At 40.6% G+C, this 18759-nt stretch overlaps 1 protein-coding gene across 1 annotated transcript in view; it reads left to right on the forward strand.

The window, feature by feature from the left end:
• LOC124789282 (tRNA N(3)-methylcytidine methyltransferase METTL2) overlaps positions 1-17168 on the forward strand; it is a 46047-nt gene extending 28879 nt beyond the window's left edge. The window contains exons 5-6 of the mRNA XM_047256588.1: positions 163-335; positions 16948-17168. Coding sequence (XP_047112544.1) covers positions 163-335; positions 16948-17093 — 319 coding nt within the window. The 3' untranslated portion in view covers positions 17094-17168. The remainder of the gene's footprint in view (positions 1-162; positions 336-16947) is intronic.
• Positions 17169-18759: the final 1591 nt, after the last annotated feature.

The raw sequence follows: 18759 nt of genomic DNA on the forward strand, positions 1-18759 counted from the left end.
CTAGTAATTGTTCACAAGTGTTCTCAGTGGCTTACAGATTAAGTCTGTGAATGATTTGTTCCCTGATGTATATGACAGTGAGCAACTGCGGTTTTACATTAAATAATGATTGATGTTTGCACATGTATTAAACATAACCTTAATCATCATTTTCTTTTACAGGTTCCGCCATGTTGTAGAGAAAATATTTTACTATCTCCGACCTGGTGGCCTCGTGGTTTTCAGAGATTATGGCCGCTACGACATGGCTCAGCTTAGATTTAAGAAGGGGCAGTGCTTAGGATCCAACTTTTATGCTCGTGGTGATGGAACAAGGGTTTACTTTTTTACTCAAGGTAAAATTTTTCTATTAGTTTACCAGAACACAAGTGTATACTCCTAAAATTAGGTGTGTCTAGGAACTAATGGAAATGAAATTTGTAAGTACTTGACAATACTGTAATAATCCAGGCAATTCTTGTATACTTAGATTGACTGTATCAATTTTAGTGACAATATCTAACATTTGCATGTAAATTAGGGCCAAAACAGAATGAGTGATGTATTTAACAAACTCACTTCATAAAATTTCACATACCTTATGTTGTGACTTGGCAAGACAGCCGAGTCACAATGAGAGGAAGCCGAAAGGCACGCGTTAAGCTCACGCAGATTGGCGTGAGGTCTGGAACAGGACAATATCTTGAGAATTGCAAATAAAGTACGTAGATGATGTAATACTTAACTTTAATCCACAATTGTAGAACATTGATCTGACGGTACAGGCATCACAATATATATAGCAAAGGATTATGGCGCCTTGCTAGGTCGTAGCAAATGACATAGCTGAAGGCTATGCTAACTATCGTCTCGGCAAATGAGAGCGTAGTTGTCAGTGATCCATCTCTGGCTAAGTCGGCTGTACAACTGGGGCGAGTGCCAGGGCGTCTCTCTAGACCTGCCGTGTGGTGGCGCTCGGTCTGCTATCACTGACAGTGGTGACACACGGGTCCGCCGTATACTAACGGACCGCGGCCGATTTAAAGGCTACCACCTAGCAAGTGTGGTGTCTGGCGGTGACACCACACCTTAAGAAAACAATCTGCTTAATTATTATACAAACCACTAACATTTTAGATGAAAAAAAATTTGAATAGTTTTAAGATTGCAAAACTATCTGTTGATAACGAAGGCAGTTGATGACTGCAGGAGTTATAAGGTAAGGAAGATATTTTTATATGTTACTTTAGTTACAGAATAATGAGATAGTGCAAAATAAATAAATAAATAAATAAATAAAATTTTTTAAAAAATTGGTTGGCTTTTCAGCATGACATATGCAGCTGGTGTACTCTTTTTGTGCCTGTCAGATTTAAACCACGTTTTTGGCAGTCAACATTAAAACATGAAGAATATTTGCATGCGTTAGTGAAGGCAAGAAATGTTGACCTCTGAAAAATCTTTTTTGAAGTATCAAAGACAGGAATCTTACAAAAGTATTTAATATATCCTGACACTGGGTTCATGTACATTTCAATGTAAATGGATTTATCCTTGAACCTTATATCTCAAAGTAATGATGCAGCATTATAAGAGAAAGAACAAACAGTAGAGATATGATCCCTGTGTCACAATGCTGGAGCAGTTGTTGTCTGGTTGTTGATTAATTATTTTTCAGAGAAGGGCGATGGAGGGAGGGGCAGAGGCAAGAACAGAGAGTAAGCTACATTCCCTCAGTATTGTATCTGTTTTTTGAGTGTGATACTGTTTATTCTGTTACTGTGTGCAGCTGGTGGTTTGTCATGCTTCATGATGGAACTGATTTTATCATATTAATTCGTACGTACAGGGTTATTACAAATGATTGAAGCGATTTCACAGCTCTACAATAATTTTATTATTTGAGATATTTTCACAAAGCTTTGTACACACATACAAAAACTCAAAAAGTTATTTTAGGCATTCACAAATGTTCGATATGTGCCCCTTTAGTGATTCGGCAGACATCAAGCCGATAATCAAGTTCCTCCCACACTTGGTGCAGCATGTCCCCATCAACGAGTTCGAAAGCATCGTTGATGCGAGCTCGCAGTTCTGGCACGTTTCTTGGTAGAGGAGGTTTAAACACTGAATCTTTCACATAACCTCACAAAAAGAAATCACATGGGGTTAAGTCGGAAGAGCGTGGAGGCCATGACATGAATTGCTGATCATGATCTCCACCACAACCGATCCATTGGTTTTCCAATCTCCTGTTTAAGAAATGCCGAACATCATGATGGAAGTGCGGTGGAGCACCATCCTGTTGAAAGATGAAGTCGGCGCTGTTGGTCTCCAGTTGTGGCATGCGCCAATTTTCCAGCATGTCCAGATACACGTGTCCTGTAATGTTTTTTTCGCAGAAGAAAAAGGGGCCGTAAACTTTAAACCGTGAGGCATCCAGAAACTTTAAACTGCGCATACCATCGCCGAATGGAGTTAGCAGTTTGTGGATCTTTGTTGAACTTCATCCTGAAGTGTCGTTGCACTGTTATGACTGACTGTTGTGAGTGCATTTCAAGCACGACATACGCTTCTCGGCTCCTGTCGCCATTTTGTCTCACTGCGCTCTCGAGCGCTCTGGCGGCAGAAACCTGAAGTGCGGCTTCATCCGTACAAAACTTTATGAGTTTTTCTACGTATCTGTAGTGTGTCGTGACCATATGTCAATGAATGGAGCTACAGTGAATTTATGAAATCGCTTCAATCATTTGTAATAGCCCTGTATTATTAGAAAAGGGAACACTGTTCTTTTTCAGACCACTTCATTATGCGCCAGTGTCTTCTATGAAATATGTACTGTATTACATGAAAGGTGCGCATAATATGTATGTGTTAGAGCAGGAGAATCATATTTGTTAGTAAGCATCTTGTTCCTCACCACTGGAGGAGCTATATTCCAGCAGGAGACTTTTTGTTCCATTGTCTTATTTTAATCCTTGTTGGTAATGATAGGAACATTCTATTACACTCAAAAGCGCACACACATCATTCATCTAAATTGTGCAGTTAAAAAAGACTCGTACATGTACTTTGTAAATGGTGCATCCATTAAAATGTAATGGCACATATATTATGTTTTTATGTGGTACAGATGTTCCTTTGTTCATTTAGTTGCTTAACTGGAAGAGAGATTATGTCATAAACAGTTGCTGTAAAACATTTCGTTACATGTTGAAAGATGATGAACAAGGAATATAACATTAAGTGTCAAGTAATGTTGTGATTTAATGAAGTCATTATTGATACTGATACTGTGGAGACCAATATTTTGCTGTGTAATTCCATGAGTAGAAAACTGCGTTGGCCATCTACCACTTTTTATGTCAGTGGAGAATGATGAGCAGCACATTCTGATCGGTAGAAACTTTTAATTTGTGTTACTAGTTGGTGATTACATCAGAAGGAAAATGTACTTGAGAAAACAACAAAGTTGTGAGACAGGATTGCTGGCCACGGAGCAACATTGTTGGTACTGCCAATTGGCACATGTAAAATAACAAGAAAGTATCCAGCTTCTGGAACTATTAGTGCCTTCCTTGAGGATGAAAGATGTAAAAGTTGGGGAAGGTTAGAAAGAAAAAACAGTTCACTTGTGGGGGGACAAAGATCTTGACACTCACTACAGATGGGCCCTTCTCATCCTGGGGCCAGCTTACTTTCCCGAAGGAGGAACCACTTTCCTGAGAGAGGAACCACTTTCCTGAGGGAGGAACTAATTGTTCCAAAAGTTAGGACACTCTTGTTCTTTTGTATGTATCTGTCCTCAGTACTAACAATTTTGCTTCCTCTCATAATTTACTAGCTGGCAATACCTGACTGAATGGTGTCATGAGAACATTAGAAATACTTTAAAGGTGAATAGGGTGGAATAACAGCTAAGATAAGCAAAAATTTCATTAACATTTTTTAAGTACTGCTTATCAAATTTTTGAAAGTAATTGTTGCAATAATCTGTGACAGCTCACTTATAAGAGGTGTCTAGAGAAAGGGTGTTAAACTGAATGATAGTAGGCTGGAGGAGAAGATGTTCTAGGTAAGAGAAAATGGAGAGAGGGGAGGGTGAGTATGAAACAAAGTAACACATGCCACCATTTTTTTTAAATTTTTTTTTAAAAGTAAGACAGTTTCTAGAGTTTAACGTTCCATCAAGAAGATCTGATACAGAGCACAAGCTCAGTCAGACAAAAACAATAGAGAAAATCAGTCATGGTCTTTTATTTATTTTTCTTTATTTGGTCAAGGATTATCTCACATTGATATAGGCTTTGTCAAGATAATACAGTGCAAATCAGTAGGTCAAAATATACAACACACAGCATACATGACATGCTTTATGAGTATAGGACAGGTAGTCTGTGAAGCTAAGACAGTCAGTTGGCCATGGTCTTGATTAAGGAACTGTCTTGGTATTTGTGTTAGTGATCTAGGGAAACCATGGAAAACCCAACTCAGGACGGCTGGATAGAGTAATTCCATCCTCTTGAATATGGGGTCAGTGTCTTCATAGCTGCACTGCCTCATTTGGTATGACCCTATCATATAATGTTCCTCGATTTTCCCATAACTTGTTTCATGTAATTTGTAATAAAAATTGTAGTTTTGTTCTTCATTGCCGCATCTACTAAGGACGCCCGCTGATGACTCCTGGGCTGTATCTGGTAATTTTTAATATAAAGCATAGTTCTGCTCTTCATTGCCACACACAGTGACAACCACTCATGACTCTTGGACAGTGAAAATGCTGCTGAGCCCCTTGCACCAAATCCAGACTTCTTTCCAGCCCTGTTTAATTATGCTCCACAGTCCATGCAAATAACGGAGTCATCAGATATTACTGTCATGCATTTCAAATCTTGACACATTATTCCCTTGTGAAAGCAGTAAACCATGATCATGTATTGAAATGTGACAAGGTGATGTTGTTTCCCCCTTTCACTATTACCCACTACTGTAAGTAATCTTCAACTGTGTAGTATGCAGTACTTATGAAGAATTTTTCAGCTACCTTTGTAAACAGATGCATTTTAGTAATCTTTTACTGTTAGTGAAGTATTTAGTAATGTTTTCCCTGATATCCACCAAAGATTGGTACATGTACTTCCTTGGTGCATTAAGGATGCCCTATTTTTTTAAAAATTGCTCTTCACAATGAGCGTGTGCATGCGCACACACGCACATGGTACTGGCTCTACACTTCGTGCTAGTGCTGCATTTAGGCAGTTGGACTAGGGTAGGGTGAGGGTAGTATCTGATGGGGTGGGTGGAGCAAGGAGAGTAGTTAGGGGTGGGTGGCAAGTGGCTTGGAAGGAGGCAGCTGGTTTGCTGGTTAATAATGAGGGAGGGAGGGCGTGGCAAGTGCATGGGCTCAGCACATGATGCACAGTTGTCGGAGCCGGAGGGGAGCAGCCAATGCTGAAGGTAATGTGAATTTGGAGGGGATAGCACTGGAGGGCAGCGTGGAGGGCAAAAATCATAGAGGGAGACCAAGAGATGGATACACTAAGCAGATTCAGAAGAATGTAGGCTGCAGTAGGTACTGGGAGATGAAGAAGCTTGCACAGGATAGAGTAGCATTGGAAAAGGCAGCTACAACCAACAATCAAAAAGTGTGTAGAAAGGTCCAGCAAAGTCAAAATGGGTTCTTTCCCTTAGGTAGTGTGGGTGCTGGTCAAGGTGGGGGGGGGGGGGGGGGATGGGAGAAAAGTTTGTGGCAGCCATGAGCAGGCACTCCACCTCATGATCAATAGAAGGCTAGAATACATGCCAATGTGCCAGGAGTCGAGTGGGGCAGTGTCTCTTCAGTTTTGAAGACGCATCACCGTTTCGTTAATCCGCTGGCTTTCGGCATTGTGTTCAGGTTTACTTTCCTTAATATTGCTCTATTGCTTGGGTTGTCATTTTATTTATTACGGTGGATACTATCCTGTTTTTGATTGTGGTTATTACTAAGGCTATTTTTCTATGTTGGAAAGAAAGAATACTGAGAACTGTGTTTCTTGTGATGTTTGGTTGAGATTAAGTACTTTTATGTACACAATTCTGATGAAAAACCTCAATGTTTAATAGGTAAAAATTGCTCATTTCAAAACAAAGGTATTAATCTTGTTTGACATTCCTCCTCATTCATAAAACAACAAAGTGTCTTTACTCTTATCAAGAACTATACCCTTTTGTTATTAACTTAAAGAAATAGGTGCAAGAGTTGCCTGAACCATCAAATCTTAAAGAAAAAAAATTTTAATTGCATGTTTGTCGTATGCGTAAAATTAGCAGCAACTCAGAAATGCTTCAGTGGCGGCCTGTGACTGAAAGACTCTGCAATAGAAATAGCAAAAACATGCAGTTATGATGATGCCATTGTTAACTTTAAAAAAACTGTTTTGTCAAGTAACGCTGTGAATTCTTGATAGGGAACATAGTATAAAAAAAGAAACTAAACAATTTAATTGCAAACTGTTGGTATTACTTTTTGTGTGTGGACGGGAGTAGTGATAAAACAGATCTTCATCAGGTTACCTTCCATTCAGAAGGCTGTTGCACACAGCGACTGTTATATTGACTTGTAAATAATGGATTTCAGCTATTGGTTGTCCTTTTTAAATTTTGTGGGCAGATCTAGATTTAACCTAGAAACTAGCCATTCTCAGTGCACTATCATTTTTGATCAGTGCATGTAATGCCTGTTAGCAAAGCGCGATCAACAGGCATTACATGCATTGACCAAAAAATGAGAGGCATTGAGAATGGCTAGTTTCTAGCTGAAATCTAGATCAGCCAATAAAATTTAAAAAGTACGACTGATAGCTGAAATCTATTATTTACAAAACAGATCTTGGTCAACTACTATTTTTTTCATATAATAATAGATGGTTTTTCTGTACATGAAGAGATACTTGCTTTAGTTCTGATGATCAGAACAATAGATTTGGAAATTTTGAATGCAGCTAAAAAGTGTGTTGACAGAATTGTTGGTTTTAAAATTTGCAATTTGTACTGATTGTGCACCACCTATGTTCAATAGTGAAAATGGTTTCGTTGGTCAGTTAAAAAAAGTGGGACAATTTGTTTAAATTTTCATTGCATTATTCATCAGGAAGCACTATGTGGGAAAAGTGTCAGACTGCTGTCCACAGTGAAAAATGTAATGAAAATTACAAATATAACACTGCTAAGGAAATCGAACAATATTTTATTGTAAATTTAGACACTTTTTGGAAGACATTGACGCAGATTATGGAGACATCCTTCTTTATTCTGAAGTTCATTGGTTGAGTGTAGGAAAATGCACTTAACTTTTACAAGTTTTTGAGCAGATTATGGACTTGGAAAAATAATATGAAGGATTCACTATTTTTTATAAGAATTAGAATTTCTAGTAGAATTTAAAAATAATGTAAGTAATTTGATTTTATGTCTGTAAGGAAAGTATATGGATATTATTAGATTCTGGTGTAAACTTATGTTGTTTAAATTGCAAATAAACAAGGAAAAATCAAACAATGAAAAATACAGGATAGAAAGTAACAATATAATGAAAAGGACAGTTGCTACTCACCATATAGCTGAGTTGCAGAAAGGCACAACAAAAAGGCTATCATACATTTATCTTTTGGCCAACAAGGGCTTTCTCAAAATCAGATAACATACATGCACACACTCACACGAACACAACTTACACACACATGACCACGATCTCTGGCAGCTGGAGGCAGACTGTGAGTAGCAGGGCAGACTGGAAAATGGAGCAGCTAGGTGCTGTCAGGAGGTTAGATGGAGGGCGGGGGTTAGCGGGTAAAAGGAAAGAAGTAAATGGACTGGGTGTGTTGATGAAATAGAGAGCTGTGTAGTGCTGAAATGGGAACAAGGATGGGGCTAGATGGGTAAGGACAATGACTAACAAAGGTTGAGATCAGGAGGGTTACAGGAACGTAGGATATATTGCAGGATTGTTCCCACCTGCACAGTTCAGAAAAGCTGGTGTTGGGAAGAATCCAGATGACACAGGCTGTCATTGAAATAAAGGACATCGTGTTGGGTGGCATGCTCAGCAACAGAGTGGTCCAGTTGCTTCTTGGCCACAGTTTGTAGGTGGCCATTCATTTGGACAGACAGCTTGTTGGTTGTCATGCCCACGTAGAATGCAGCACAATGGTTGCAACTTAGCTTGTAGATTACATGACTGGTTTCACAGGTAGGCCTGCCTGTGATGGGACAGGTGATGTTTGTGGCAGGACTGAGTAGGTGGTGGTGGGAGTATCCGTCTCTACATAACCCCTGCCCCCAACCCTTTGCCTCATGGCTTATATCCCTGTAATAGTTCCTTTATGCAAGACCTATCTCATACATTGTCCCACCATCACCTACTCCAGTCCTGTCACAAACACTACCTTTCCCATGAAACACAGTGCCACCTGTGAAATCAGTCGTGAAGTACAAGCTAAGCTGCAATCACTGTGCTGCTTTCTATGTGGGCATGACAACCAGCAAGCTGTCTGTCCACATGAATGGCCACCAACAAACTGTGGCCTAGAAACAAATGGACCACCCTGTTGCTGGGCACACCAGCCAAAATGGCATCTTTTATTTCAATGACTGCTTCACAGCCTGTGCCATCTGGACTCTTTCCCACCAACATCACCTTTTCTGAATTGTGCAGGTGGAAACTCCCCTGCAATATGTCCTATGTTTCTGTAACCCTTCTGGTCTCAGTCTTTGTTAGACATTGTCCTTACCCATCTAGTAGCATCCTTGTTCCCATTCCATCATGACACAGCCCCTTGTTCCAACAACGCACACAGCCTTTTTACTTCTCTCCTTTCCTGCTAACCCGCTCTCCCCTGTTCTCCGTCTAACCTCCTGACTACACCTAGCTGCCCCATTTTCCATCTCGTCCCTACACGCTCCCAGCAGCACTTTACCATCCCCCACTCCTACCCTGCTATCCCTCCTCCTCTCTGCTCCAGTTTCCTCCATACCCCCACCCGGCTGCCTCTCCCAGAATGCCCTGCTGCTCCCAGTCTGGCTCCAGCTGCCAGAGACCATGGTCGTGTGTGTGTGTGTGTGTGTGTGTGTGTGTGTGTGTGTGTGTTTGCGTGTGTGTGTGTGTTTGCGTGTTTGCGTGCGTGTGTGCGTGCGCGTGTGTGAATGCATGTATGTTGTTTAATTTTGACAAAGGCCTTGTTGGGATTGTGTGATTGTCATTCTGTTGTGCCTTTCTATCACTTAGCGTCTCCACTATATCGTGAGTAGTAAATTTCCTTTTCATTATATTATAAACAAGGAAAATTTGTGTTATTTCCTGAGATGCTGTAAATTGAAACAAGAATACATGGAAGTAAAATTTTCAAGGCCTCCTTCCATTATTGATGAAGTCTCTCAAGAGTTTTGTAGTTGCCTTAATAATTTTAGTCTTGGAGTAGTTAGAAGTTATTTTCAAGAAAAAGTTTGCGGGTTTCAAAATGATCTATTCATGCTCTCCAGAACAGAATCAGATGCCAAAATTTTTTAATTATGGAATAAGATTGGTACATAAAATTCATGGTCTTCACTTTTAAAATGAAATCTTTTTTGGATCAAAATACATTTGTGAAGTACATTAGATCTGGTAGCATAGTGCAGTGTCCAGTGAGTCATTGGAAAATGAACTTCATTTTGTTGCAACACAAATTGAAATGGAATTGGGGATCTTGTCAAGACCAAGTTAAATAATTCCAACCGGAGTATTTAAATATTTCACTAACATAAGTATAAGAGTTTGTAACACTACTTCCTACTCATGGCTAGAGTCTACTGCACATGTCCTACTTCTACATTTTGAGGCTCCTCTCCTCTCAACTCTAGCAGCTGGAACCTGTTGCTTGTAGACCCAGCAAAACTGTCAGACCATATCATCTTCCTGCTAGTCCTCCTGTGAACTTGTACTTCAGTCCAGCTTTTCCTGAAGAGTACACGTCCCCTCCTGTTCCTCTGTCTATGTATTCCTGCCGTGTATTTTCCAGTTCCAGGAGAGGGCCACAGTGACCTCCCCAGAATCCTCCTTGTCACATTCCCCTTGCCCCTCACCAGTCAAACAACTCCGACAATGCAACCCGCTATTTACTTTTGCACAACAGCTTCCAGAGAAATATACCTATAACAGACTTAAATTTGAAACACCAAAGGACTATATAAAATTTATTAATGAGTTGGAATCAAAAAGTAACAATAATTTTTTTTTTCTTAAAGTATCTTTGTTTATTCATCAACAATAGTGGAAGCACTTGTAACACTCACTTTTTGTTATGGTGTTCTGCTCCTTCAGCAATTGTATTTTCATCTTGTCAATGGTAGTAGAACGATGTCCTTTAATGGTTCATTTCAGCCTCAATAATACACTCCTGGAAATTGAAATAAGAACACCGTGAATTCATTGTCCCAGGAAGGGGAAACTTTATTGACACATTCCTGGGGTCAGATACATCACATGATCACACTGACAGAACCACAGGCACATAGACACAGGCAACAGAGCATGCACAATGTCGGCACTAGTACAGTGTATATCCACCTTTCGCAGCAATGCAGGCTGCTATTCTCCCATGGAGACGATCGTAGAGATGCTGGATGTAGTCCTGTGGAACGGCTTGCCATGCCATTTCCACCTGGCGCCTCAGTTGGACCAGCGTTCGTGCTGGACGTGCAGACCGCGTGAGACGACGCTTCATCCAGTCCCAAACATGCTCAATGGGGGACAGATCCGGAGATCTTGCTGGCCAGGGTAGTTGACTTACACCTTCTAGAGCACATTGGGTGGCACGGGATACATGCGGACGTGCATTGTCCTGTTGGAACAGCAAGTTCCCTTGCCGGTCTAGGAATGGTAGAACGATGGGTTCGATGACGGTTTGGATGTACCGTGCACTATTCAGTGTCCCCTCGACGATCACCAGTGGTGTACGGCCAGTGTAGGAGATCGCTCCCCACACCATGATGCCGGGTGTTGGCCCTGTGTGCCTCGGTCGTATGCAGTCCTGATTGTGGCGCTCACCTGCACGGCGCCAAACACGCATACGACCATCACTGGCACCAAGGCAGAAGCGACTCTCATCGCTGAAGACGACACGTCTCCATTCGTCCCTCCATTCACGCCTGTTGCGACATCACTGGAGGCGGGCTGCATGATGTTGGGGCGTGAGCGGAAGACGGCCTAACGGTGTGCGGGACCGTAGCCCAGCTTCATGGAGACGGTTGCGAATGGTCCTCGCCGATACCCCAGGAGCAACAGTGTCCCTAATTTGCTGGGAAGTGGCGGTGCGGTCCCCTACGGCACTGCGTAGGATCCTACGGTCTTGGCGTGCATCCGTGTGTCGCTGCGGTCCGGTCCCAGGTCGACGGGCACGTGCACCTTCCGCCGACCACTGGCGACAACATCGATGTACTGTGGAGACCTCACGCCCCACGTGTTGAGCAATTCGGCAGTACGTCCACCCGGCCTCCCGCATGCCCACTATACGCCCTCGCTCAAAGTCCGTCAGCTGCACATACGGTTCACGTCCACGCTGTCGCGGCATGCTACCAGTGTTAAAGACTGCGATGGAGCTCCGTATGCCACGGCAAACTGGCTGACACTGACGGCGGCGGTGCACAAATGCTGCGCAGCTAGCGCCATTCGACGGCCAACACCGCGGTTCCTGGTGTGTCCGCTGTGCCGTGCGTGTGATCATTGCTTGTACAGCCCTCTCGCAGTGTCCGGAGCAAGTATGGTGGGTCTGACACACCGGTGTGAATGTGTTCTTTTTTCCATTTCCAGGAGTGTAGAAAGAAGTCACAGGGGTCCAGTGAATACAGTGGCTGAGGCAACATAATGTTTGTGTTTCTTGCTAAAAAAAAAAAAAAAAAAGCATTGTGGTGTGAGCAGGAGCATTATCATGAAGGAATTTCCACAAGTGGTTTTGCCTCTATTTTCTTTGGATTGCTTCATGCAAATGGCATATAACTTCCAGGTCGTATTTCTTATTGATTGTGTGACCATAAGGCAGGAACTCATGATGCACTATCCCATTGAAATTGAAGAAAGCAGTGAGAAGAACCTTCACATTTGATTAGACTTGTTGAAATTTTTTCAGTCTTGGCCCTTCAGACAGTTTCCATTGGGACAGCTGCGCCTGGGTTTTGATGTCATACCCAATATCTGTTTTGTCACCTCTTATAACTTACTTTAGAAGTTCTGGATCAATTTAGACTTCATTCAGTAATTCCTGAGCGATGTCTAAGCAGCATTGTTTTTGATCAGAATTCAACAGTTTCAAAACAAACTTTGCTGTTACACATTTCATGCCTAAAACATGCAAAAATATTGCTTGGTATGAGCCGAAGGATGTGCAGAAATCACCAGCAACCTTTCTGATGGTGATTCAGTGATTTTCCAGAACAATTTTATTTACTACTTCCACATTGTTGTCAATAATTGGTGGGCTAGGCCATCCAGGTTGTCTTCAATGTCTTCTTGACCCACTTTGAAAAATTTATACCACACATAAATTCTTGTGTTACTCATAGTAGATTTGCCAAAAGCCACAGTCAACATTTCGAATATGGTGCTGCTCTTTATTCCATTTTTCAACCAAAATTTAATGAAAATTCCTCAATCCATCTTTTTCATAAGTAAAAATTCGCCAAGCACTCGAAAACAGGTATAACCTTTTTGATGGTCAGCAATAAACTACTTATTGAGAACATCTGAAAATGCAAATATACATCAGGAACATGTGTATCAACAAGATAAAAAAAGTTTTGAAAATTGGATGCATGTGGTTGTTGTTGTGGTCCTCAGTCCCGAGACTGGTTTGATGCAGCTCTCCATGCTACTCTATCCTGTGCAAGCTTCTTCATCTCCCAGTACCTACTGCAATCTACATCCTTCTGAATCTGCTTAGTGTATTCATCTCTTGGTCTCCCTCTACGATTTTTACCCTCCACGCTGCCCTCCAATACTAAATTGGTGATCCCTTGATGCCTCAGAACATGTCCTACCAACCGATCCCGTCTTCTGGTCAAGTTGTGCCACAAACTTCTCTTCTCCCCAATCCTGTTCAATACTTCCTCGTTAGTTATGTGATCTACCCATCTAATCTTCAGCATTCTTCTGTAGCACCACATTTCGAATGCTTCTATTCTCTTCTTGTCCAAACTATTTATCATCCATGTTTCACTTCCATACATGGCTGCACTCCATACAAATACTTTCAGAAATGACTTCCTGACACTTAAATCTATACTCGATGTTAACAAATTTCTCTTCTTCAGAAAAGCATTCCTTGCCATTGCCAGTCTACATTTTATATCCTCTCTACTTCGACCATCATCAGTTATTTTGCTCCCCATATAGCAAAACTCCTTTACTACTTTAAGTGTCTCATTTCCTAATCTAATTCCCTCAGCATCACCCGACTTAATTCGGCTACATTCCATTATCCTCGTTTTGCTTTTGTTGATGTTCATCTTATATCCTCCTTTCAAGACACTGTCCATTCCATTCAACTGCTCTTCCAAGTCCTTTGCTGTCTCTGACAGAATTACAATGTCATCGGCGAACGTCAAAGTTTTTATTTCTTCTCCATGGATTTTAATACCTACTCCGAATTTTTCTTTTGTTTCCTTTACTGCTTGCTCAATATACAGATTGAACAACATCGGGGAGAGGCTACAACCCTGTCTTACTCCCTTCCCAACCACTGCTTCCCTTTCATGTCCCTCGACTCTTATAACTGCCATCTGGTTTCTGTACAAATTGTAAATAGCCTTTCGCTTCCTGTATTTTACCCCTGCCACCTTTAGAATTTGAAAGAGAGTATTCCAGTCAACATTGTCAAAAGCTTTCTCTAAGTCTACAAATGCTAGAAATGTAGGTTTGCCTTTCCTTAATCTTTCTTCTAAGATAAGTCATAAGGTCAGTATTGCCTCACGTGTTCCAGTGTTTCTACGGAATCCAAACTGATCTTCCCCGAGGTTGGCTTCTACTAGTTTTACCATTCGTCTGTAAAGAATTCGTGTTAGTATTTTGCAGCTGTGACTTATTAAACTGATAGTTCGGTAATTTTCACATCTGTCAACACCTGCTTTCTTTGGGATTGGAATTATTATATTCTTCTTGAAGTCTGAGGGTATTTCGCCTGTTTCATACATCTTGCTCACCAGATGGTAGAGTTTTGTCAGGACTGGCTCTCCCAAGGCCGTCAGTAGTTCCAATGGAATGTTGTCTACTCCGGGGGCCTTGTTTCGACTCAGGTCTTTCAGTGCTCTGTCAAACTCTTCACGCAGTATCGTATCTCCCATTTCATCTTCATCTACATTCTCTTCCATTTGCATAATATTGTCCTCAAGCACATCGCCCTTGTATAGACCCTCTATATACTCCTTCCACCTTTCTGCTTTCCCTTCTTTGCTTAGAACTGGGTTTCCATCTGAGCTCTTGATATTCATACAAGTCGTTCTCTTATCTCCAAAGGTCTCTTTAATTTTCCTGTAGGCAGTATCTATCTTACCCCTAGTGAGATAGGCCTCTACATCCTTACATTTGTCCTCTAGCCATCCCTGGTTAGCCATTTTGCACTTCCTGTCGATCTCATTTTTGAGACGTTTGTATTCCTTTTTGCCCGCTTCATTTACTGCATTTTTATATTTTCTCCTTTCATCAATTAAATTCAATATTTCTTCTGTTACCCAAGGATTTCTACCAGCCCTCGTCTTTTTACCTACTTGATCCTCTGCTGCCTTCACTACTTCATCCCTCAAAGCTACCCATTCTTCTTCTACTGTATTTCTTTCCCCCATTCCTGTCAGTTGCTCCCTTATGCTCTCCCTGAAACTCTGTACAACCTCTGGTTCTTTCAGTTTATCCAGGTCCCATCTCCTTAAATTCCCACCTTTTTGCAGTTTCTTCAGTTTTAATCTACAGGTCATAACCAATAGATTGTGGTCAGAGTCCACATCTGCCCTTGGAAATGTCTTACAATTTAAAACCTGGTTCCTAAATCTCTGTCTTACCATTATATAATCTATCTGATACCTTTTAGTATCTCCAGGGTTCTTCCATGTATACAACCTTCTTTCATGATTCTTAAACCAAGTGTTAGTTATGATTATGTTGTGCTCTGTGCAAAATTCTACCAGGCGGCTTCCTCTTTCATTTCTTAGCCCCAATCCATATTCACCGACTATGTTTCCTTCTCTCCCTTTTCCTACACTTGAATTCCAGTCACCCATGACTATTAAATTTTCGTCTCCCTTCACTATCTGAATAATTTCTTTTATTTAATCATACATTTCTTCAATTTCTTCGTCATCTGCAGAGCTAGTTGGCATATAAACTTGTACTACTGTAGTAGGTGTGGGCTTCGTATCTATCTTGGCCACAATAATGCGTTCACTATGCTGTTTGTAGTAGCTTACCCGCATTCCTATTTTCCTATTTATTATTAAACCTACTCCTGCATTACCCCTATTTGATTTTGTGTTTATAACCCTGTAGTCACCTGACCAGAAGTCTTGTTCCTCCTGCCACCGAACTTCACTAATTCCCACTATATCTAACTTCAACCTATCCATTTCCCTTTTTAAATTTTCTAACCTACCTGCCCGATTAAGGGATCTGACATTCCACGCTCCGATTCGTAGAACGCCAGTTTTCTTTCTCCTGATAACGACATCCTCCTGAGTAGTCCCTGCCCGGAGATACGAATGGGGGACTATTTTACCTCCAGAATATTTTACCCAAGAGGACGCCATCATCATTTAATCATACAGTAAAGCTGCATGCCCTCGGGAAAAATTACGGCTGTAGTTTCCCCTTGCTTTCAGCCGTTTGCAGTACCAGCACAGCAAGGCCGTTTTGGTTATTGTTACAAGGCCAGATCAGTCAATCATCCAGACTGTTGCCCTTGCAACTACTGAAAAGGCTGCTGCCCCTCTTCAGGAACCACACGTTTGTCTGGCCTCTCAACAGATACCCCTCCGTTGTGGTTGCACCTACGGTACGGCTATCTGTATCACTGAGGCACGCAAGCCTCCCCACCAACGCAAGGTCCATGGTTCATGGGGGGGATTGGATGCATAAAGCTTGCAAAATTAAAAAATTTCCATTACTTTTTCATCACGCCTTGTACGTATATTTCACCGTAAAAAGAATGTAATCTCTGATAATGTCTCATGTTTTCTACTATTGCAAGCTCAGTAAAGCCAAACACAAAGTTATTCGATAATGTCAGGTGTATATAAACAAATGTGTGACAGAAGTCTCACCTGACAGAAATTTAAAACAAGATTAGTTATTTGCTAAACCTAAAACAGAGAAACTACAACTTTCCTTGTATGACAATAAAGAAGTGACTTGTGCAGCTATTTACAGCTAAAGGTATTTATAAAAATATGGAATATATACAGTTTTTTTTATAAGAATTGAGTTCAGTATATACACAAAAGTCAGCCCTGGAAAATGACTATCAGAAATTCAATGTACAGGCTAACCTACAAACACACCCACAAAATATATTGCAGAAGATATTAAAAAGACAGGAAAGAAAAAAAATATGAGTACAGTCAAAACTTATGTTTTGACAAGCATTGTAATCACACTTGTTCCCAACTACTATCTCGTCAAAGATGTTGAAGAAATTGTCTTGACAATCACGTAAAGTAATTTAAGGAAACTGGGGGGGGGGGGGGGCATATAAAAATAAAAAATAAAATCAGCATTAGTACTTAGGGATCTGTACACAGCACCTGCCAAGTTTGAGTCCAATACTTAAGAACTGCACCACTTCAGACTTTGTTCCGATCTGTTGTAATGGGCAGATAGTACTACTTTCATGTCTCTATTTTTGTCTTGACTCTGTTATATTTGTTGCCTTTCAGATAAATTAACCATGATGTATATTCTTTTCATTACAGATGAAGTGAGAAATATCTTCACAGCTGCTGGTTTCTTGGAAGAGCAAAATCTCATAGATAGACGGCTCCAAGTGAATCGCAGCAAAATGCTTAAAATGTATCGTGTCTGGATTCAAGCAAAGTATAGAAAACCAGTTTGCAGCTGACTGATACGATATGACATATTTTATGGACATGTTTGTATATAATACAATAAATTTAATTATTTATTTATAATACAATGTTGGTGGTTTCATTTACTTATATTATACTACAGTCATCCACTTCAGCCATCTGAGTTCAACAGTTCAGTAAATCACAACTTGCAAATGCAAATAATCTTGCACAACATGTGATGAACTGATAAAATGGGCAAGTCTGGTTTCCTTAAAAATATTCAAATATTTTCCCTGAAGCTACACATGAACCGGTAGTTATTTTTAGCTTGGGTCTGTAGCCATTAATAATTTATTGAAAGAAGTCATTTTCCTACGTGAGGCTTTTTTTGTTTGTTTGAAATTAACTCTTTGTTAAATTAATGATTAATCAAATTTTACCCCCTTGGGGTTTGTTGTTTACTAGGTTTACCATGAATTTGCTGGACTATTCTACAGGACTTTTAAAAATAAAATGTTTATTACCTTTGAATTGTAACTTACACTTTATTGTTCATACACTTGACTGTTGCAGTTTAACAGTGCCCCTGTCCAAAGCAAAAATATAGAAGAACATTGTTTTACTGACAGTCTTGATTTATAAACACATACTCTTTTCTCAATGCAAACTTATGTGAATAAAAAACTTAATAGTATGACCCACGGTCATCCTGCAGACATCTATTTAAGGATCTAGGGATCCTCACAGTAACCTCACAGTATATATATTCACTTATGAAATTTTAGTGTTAATAATCCAACCCAGTTCAAAAGTAATAGCAGTGTGCATAGCTATAACACCAGGAGAAAGGATGATCTTCACTATGCAGGGTTAAATCTGACTTTGGCACAGAAAGGGGTAAATTATGCTGCCACAAAAGTCTTTGGTCACCTACGAAACAGCATCAAAAGCCTGACAGATAGCCAACTAACATTTAAAAATAAATTAAAAGAATTTCTAGGTGACAACTCCTTCTACTCATTGGCTGAATTTTTAGATATAAATTAAGGGGTAAAAAAAAAAAAACCAACTTAAACATTAGTGTCATGCAATATTTTGTGTAATGTAATATCTTGTACAGACACCTTTTATTAACCTGACACGTTCCACATAATTACGAAGTGTCGTATTCATGATCTATGGAACAAGTATTAATCTAATGGCATCTTGTAAACTGCATACTTTAGAACAGGGGTGGGCAATCGAGCTAATGTGGGCACCCATGTGTGCCAGCATTGCTTGCCTGTGAGCGCCGTCAGCCAGCAGCTCACCCTCCACCTCTCTGCTAACACCACTCATTTGTTATGATGTCTGTGGCAAGATGGCAAAGTGGACCTGTTTATCTTGTGTCATTAGTGTTGTTGGTTTCAAAGCCCCTTGGGCTTGTGATAGGACTAAAGCAGTGAGAGGGAAAAGGGCTGAGGAGGAGTTAAGGTCCTCAAAATGAAAATCGGTCAAACCCCTACACGTAAACCCATAGTGGAAGGAAAATTACTTTTTTATTGGAATGCATATCAGCCCAAAGTTTCTGTTTTGTAACATGTGGCTCTGATTAAACAAAAGGATGGAAGAAGTTGATATCTAGAAGGAAGTACCAGCAATATACTGTGTCCCACATCATACCAATCTGCTGGCAAAATGTGTCAAAGTAAGTGGTGTCATGGATGTTGTAAAAAA

This window comes from Schistocerca piceifrons, chromosome 3, assembly GCF_021461385.2.
Source record: "Schistocerca piceifrons isolate TAMUIC-IGC-003096 chromosome 3, iqSchPice1.1, whole genome shotgun sequence".
NCBI lineage: Eukaryota > Metazoa > Arthropoda > Insecta > Orthoptera > Acrididae > Schistocerca > Schistocerca piceifrons.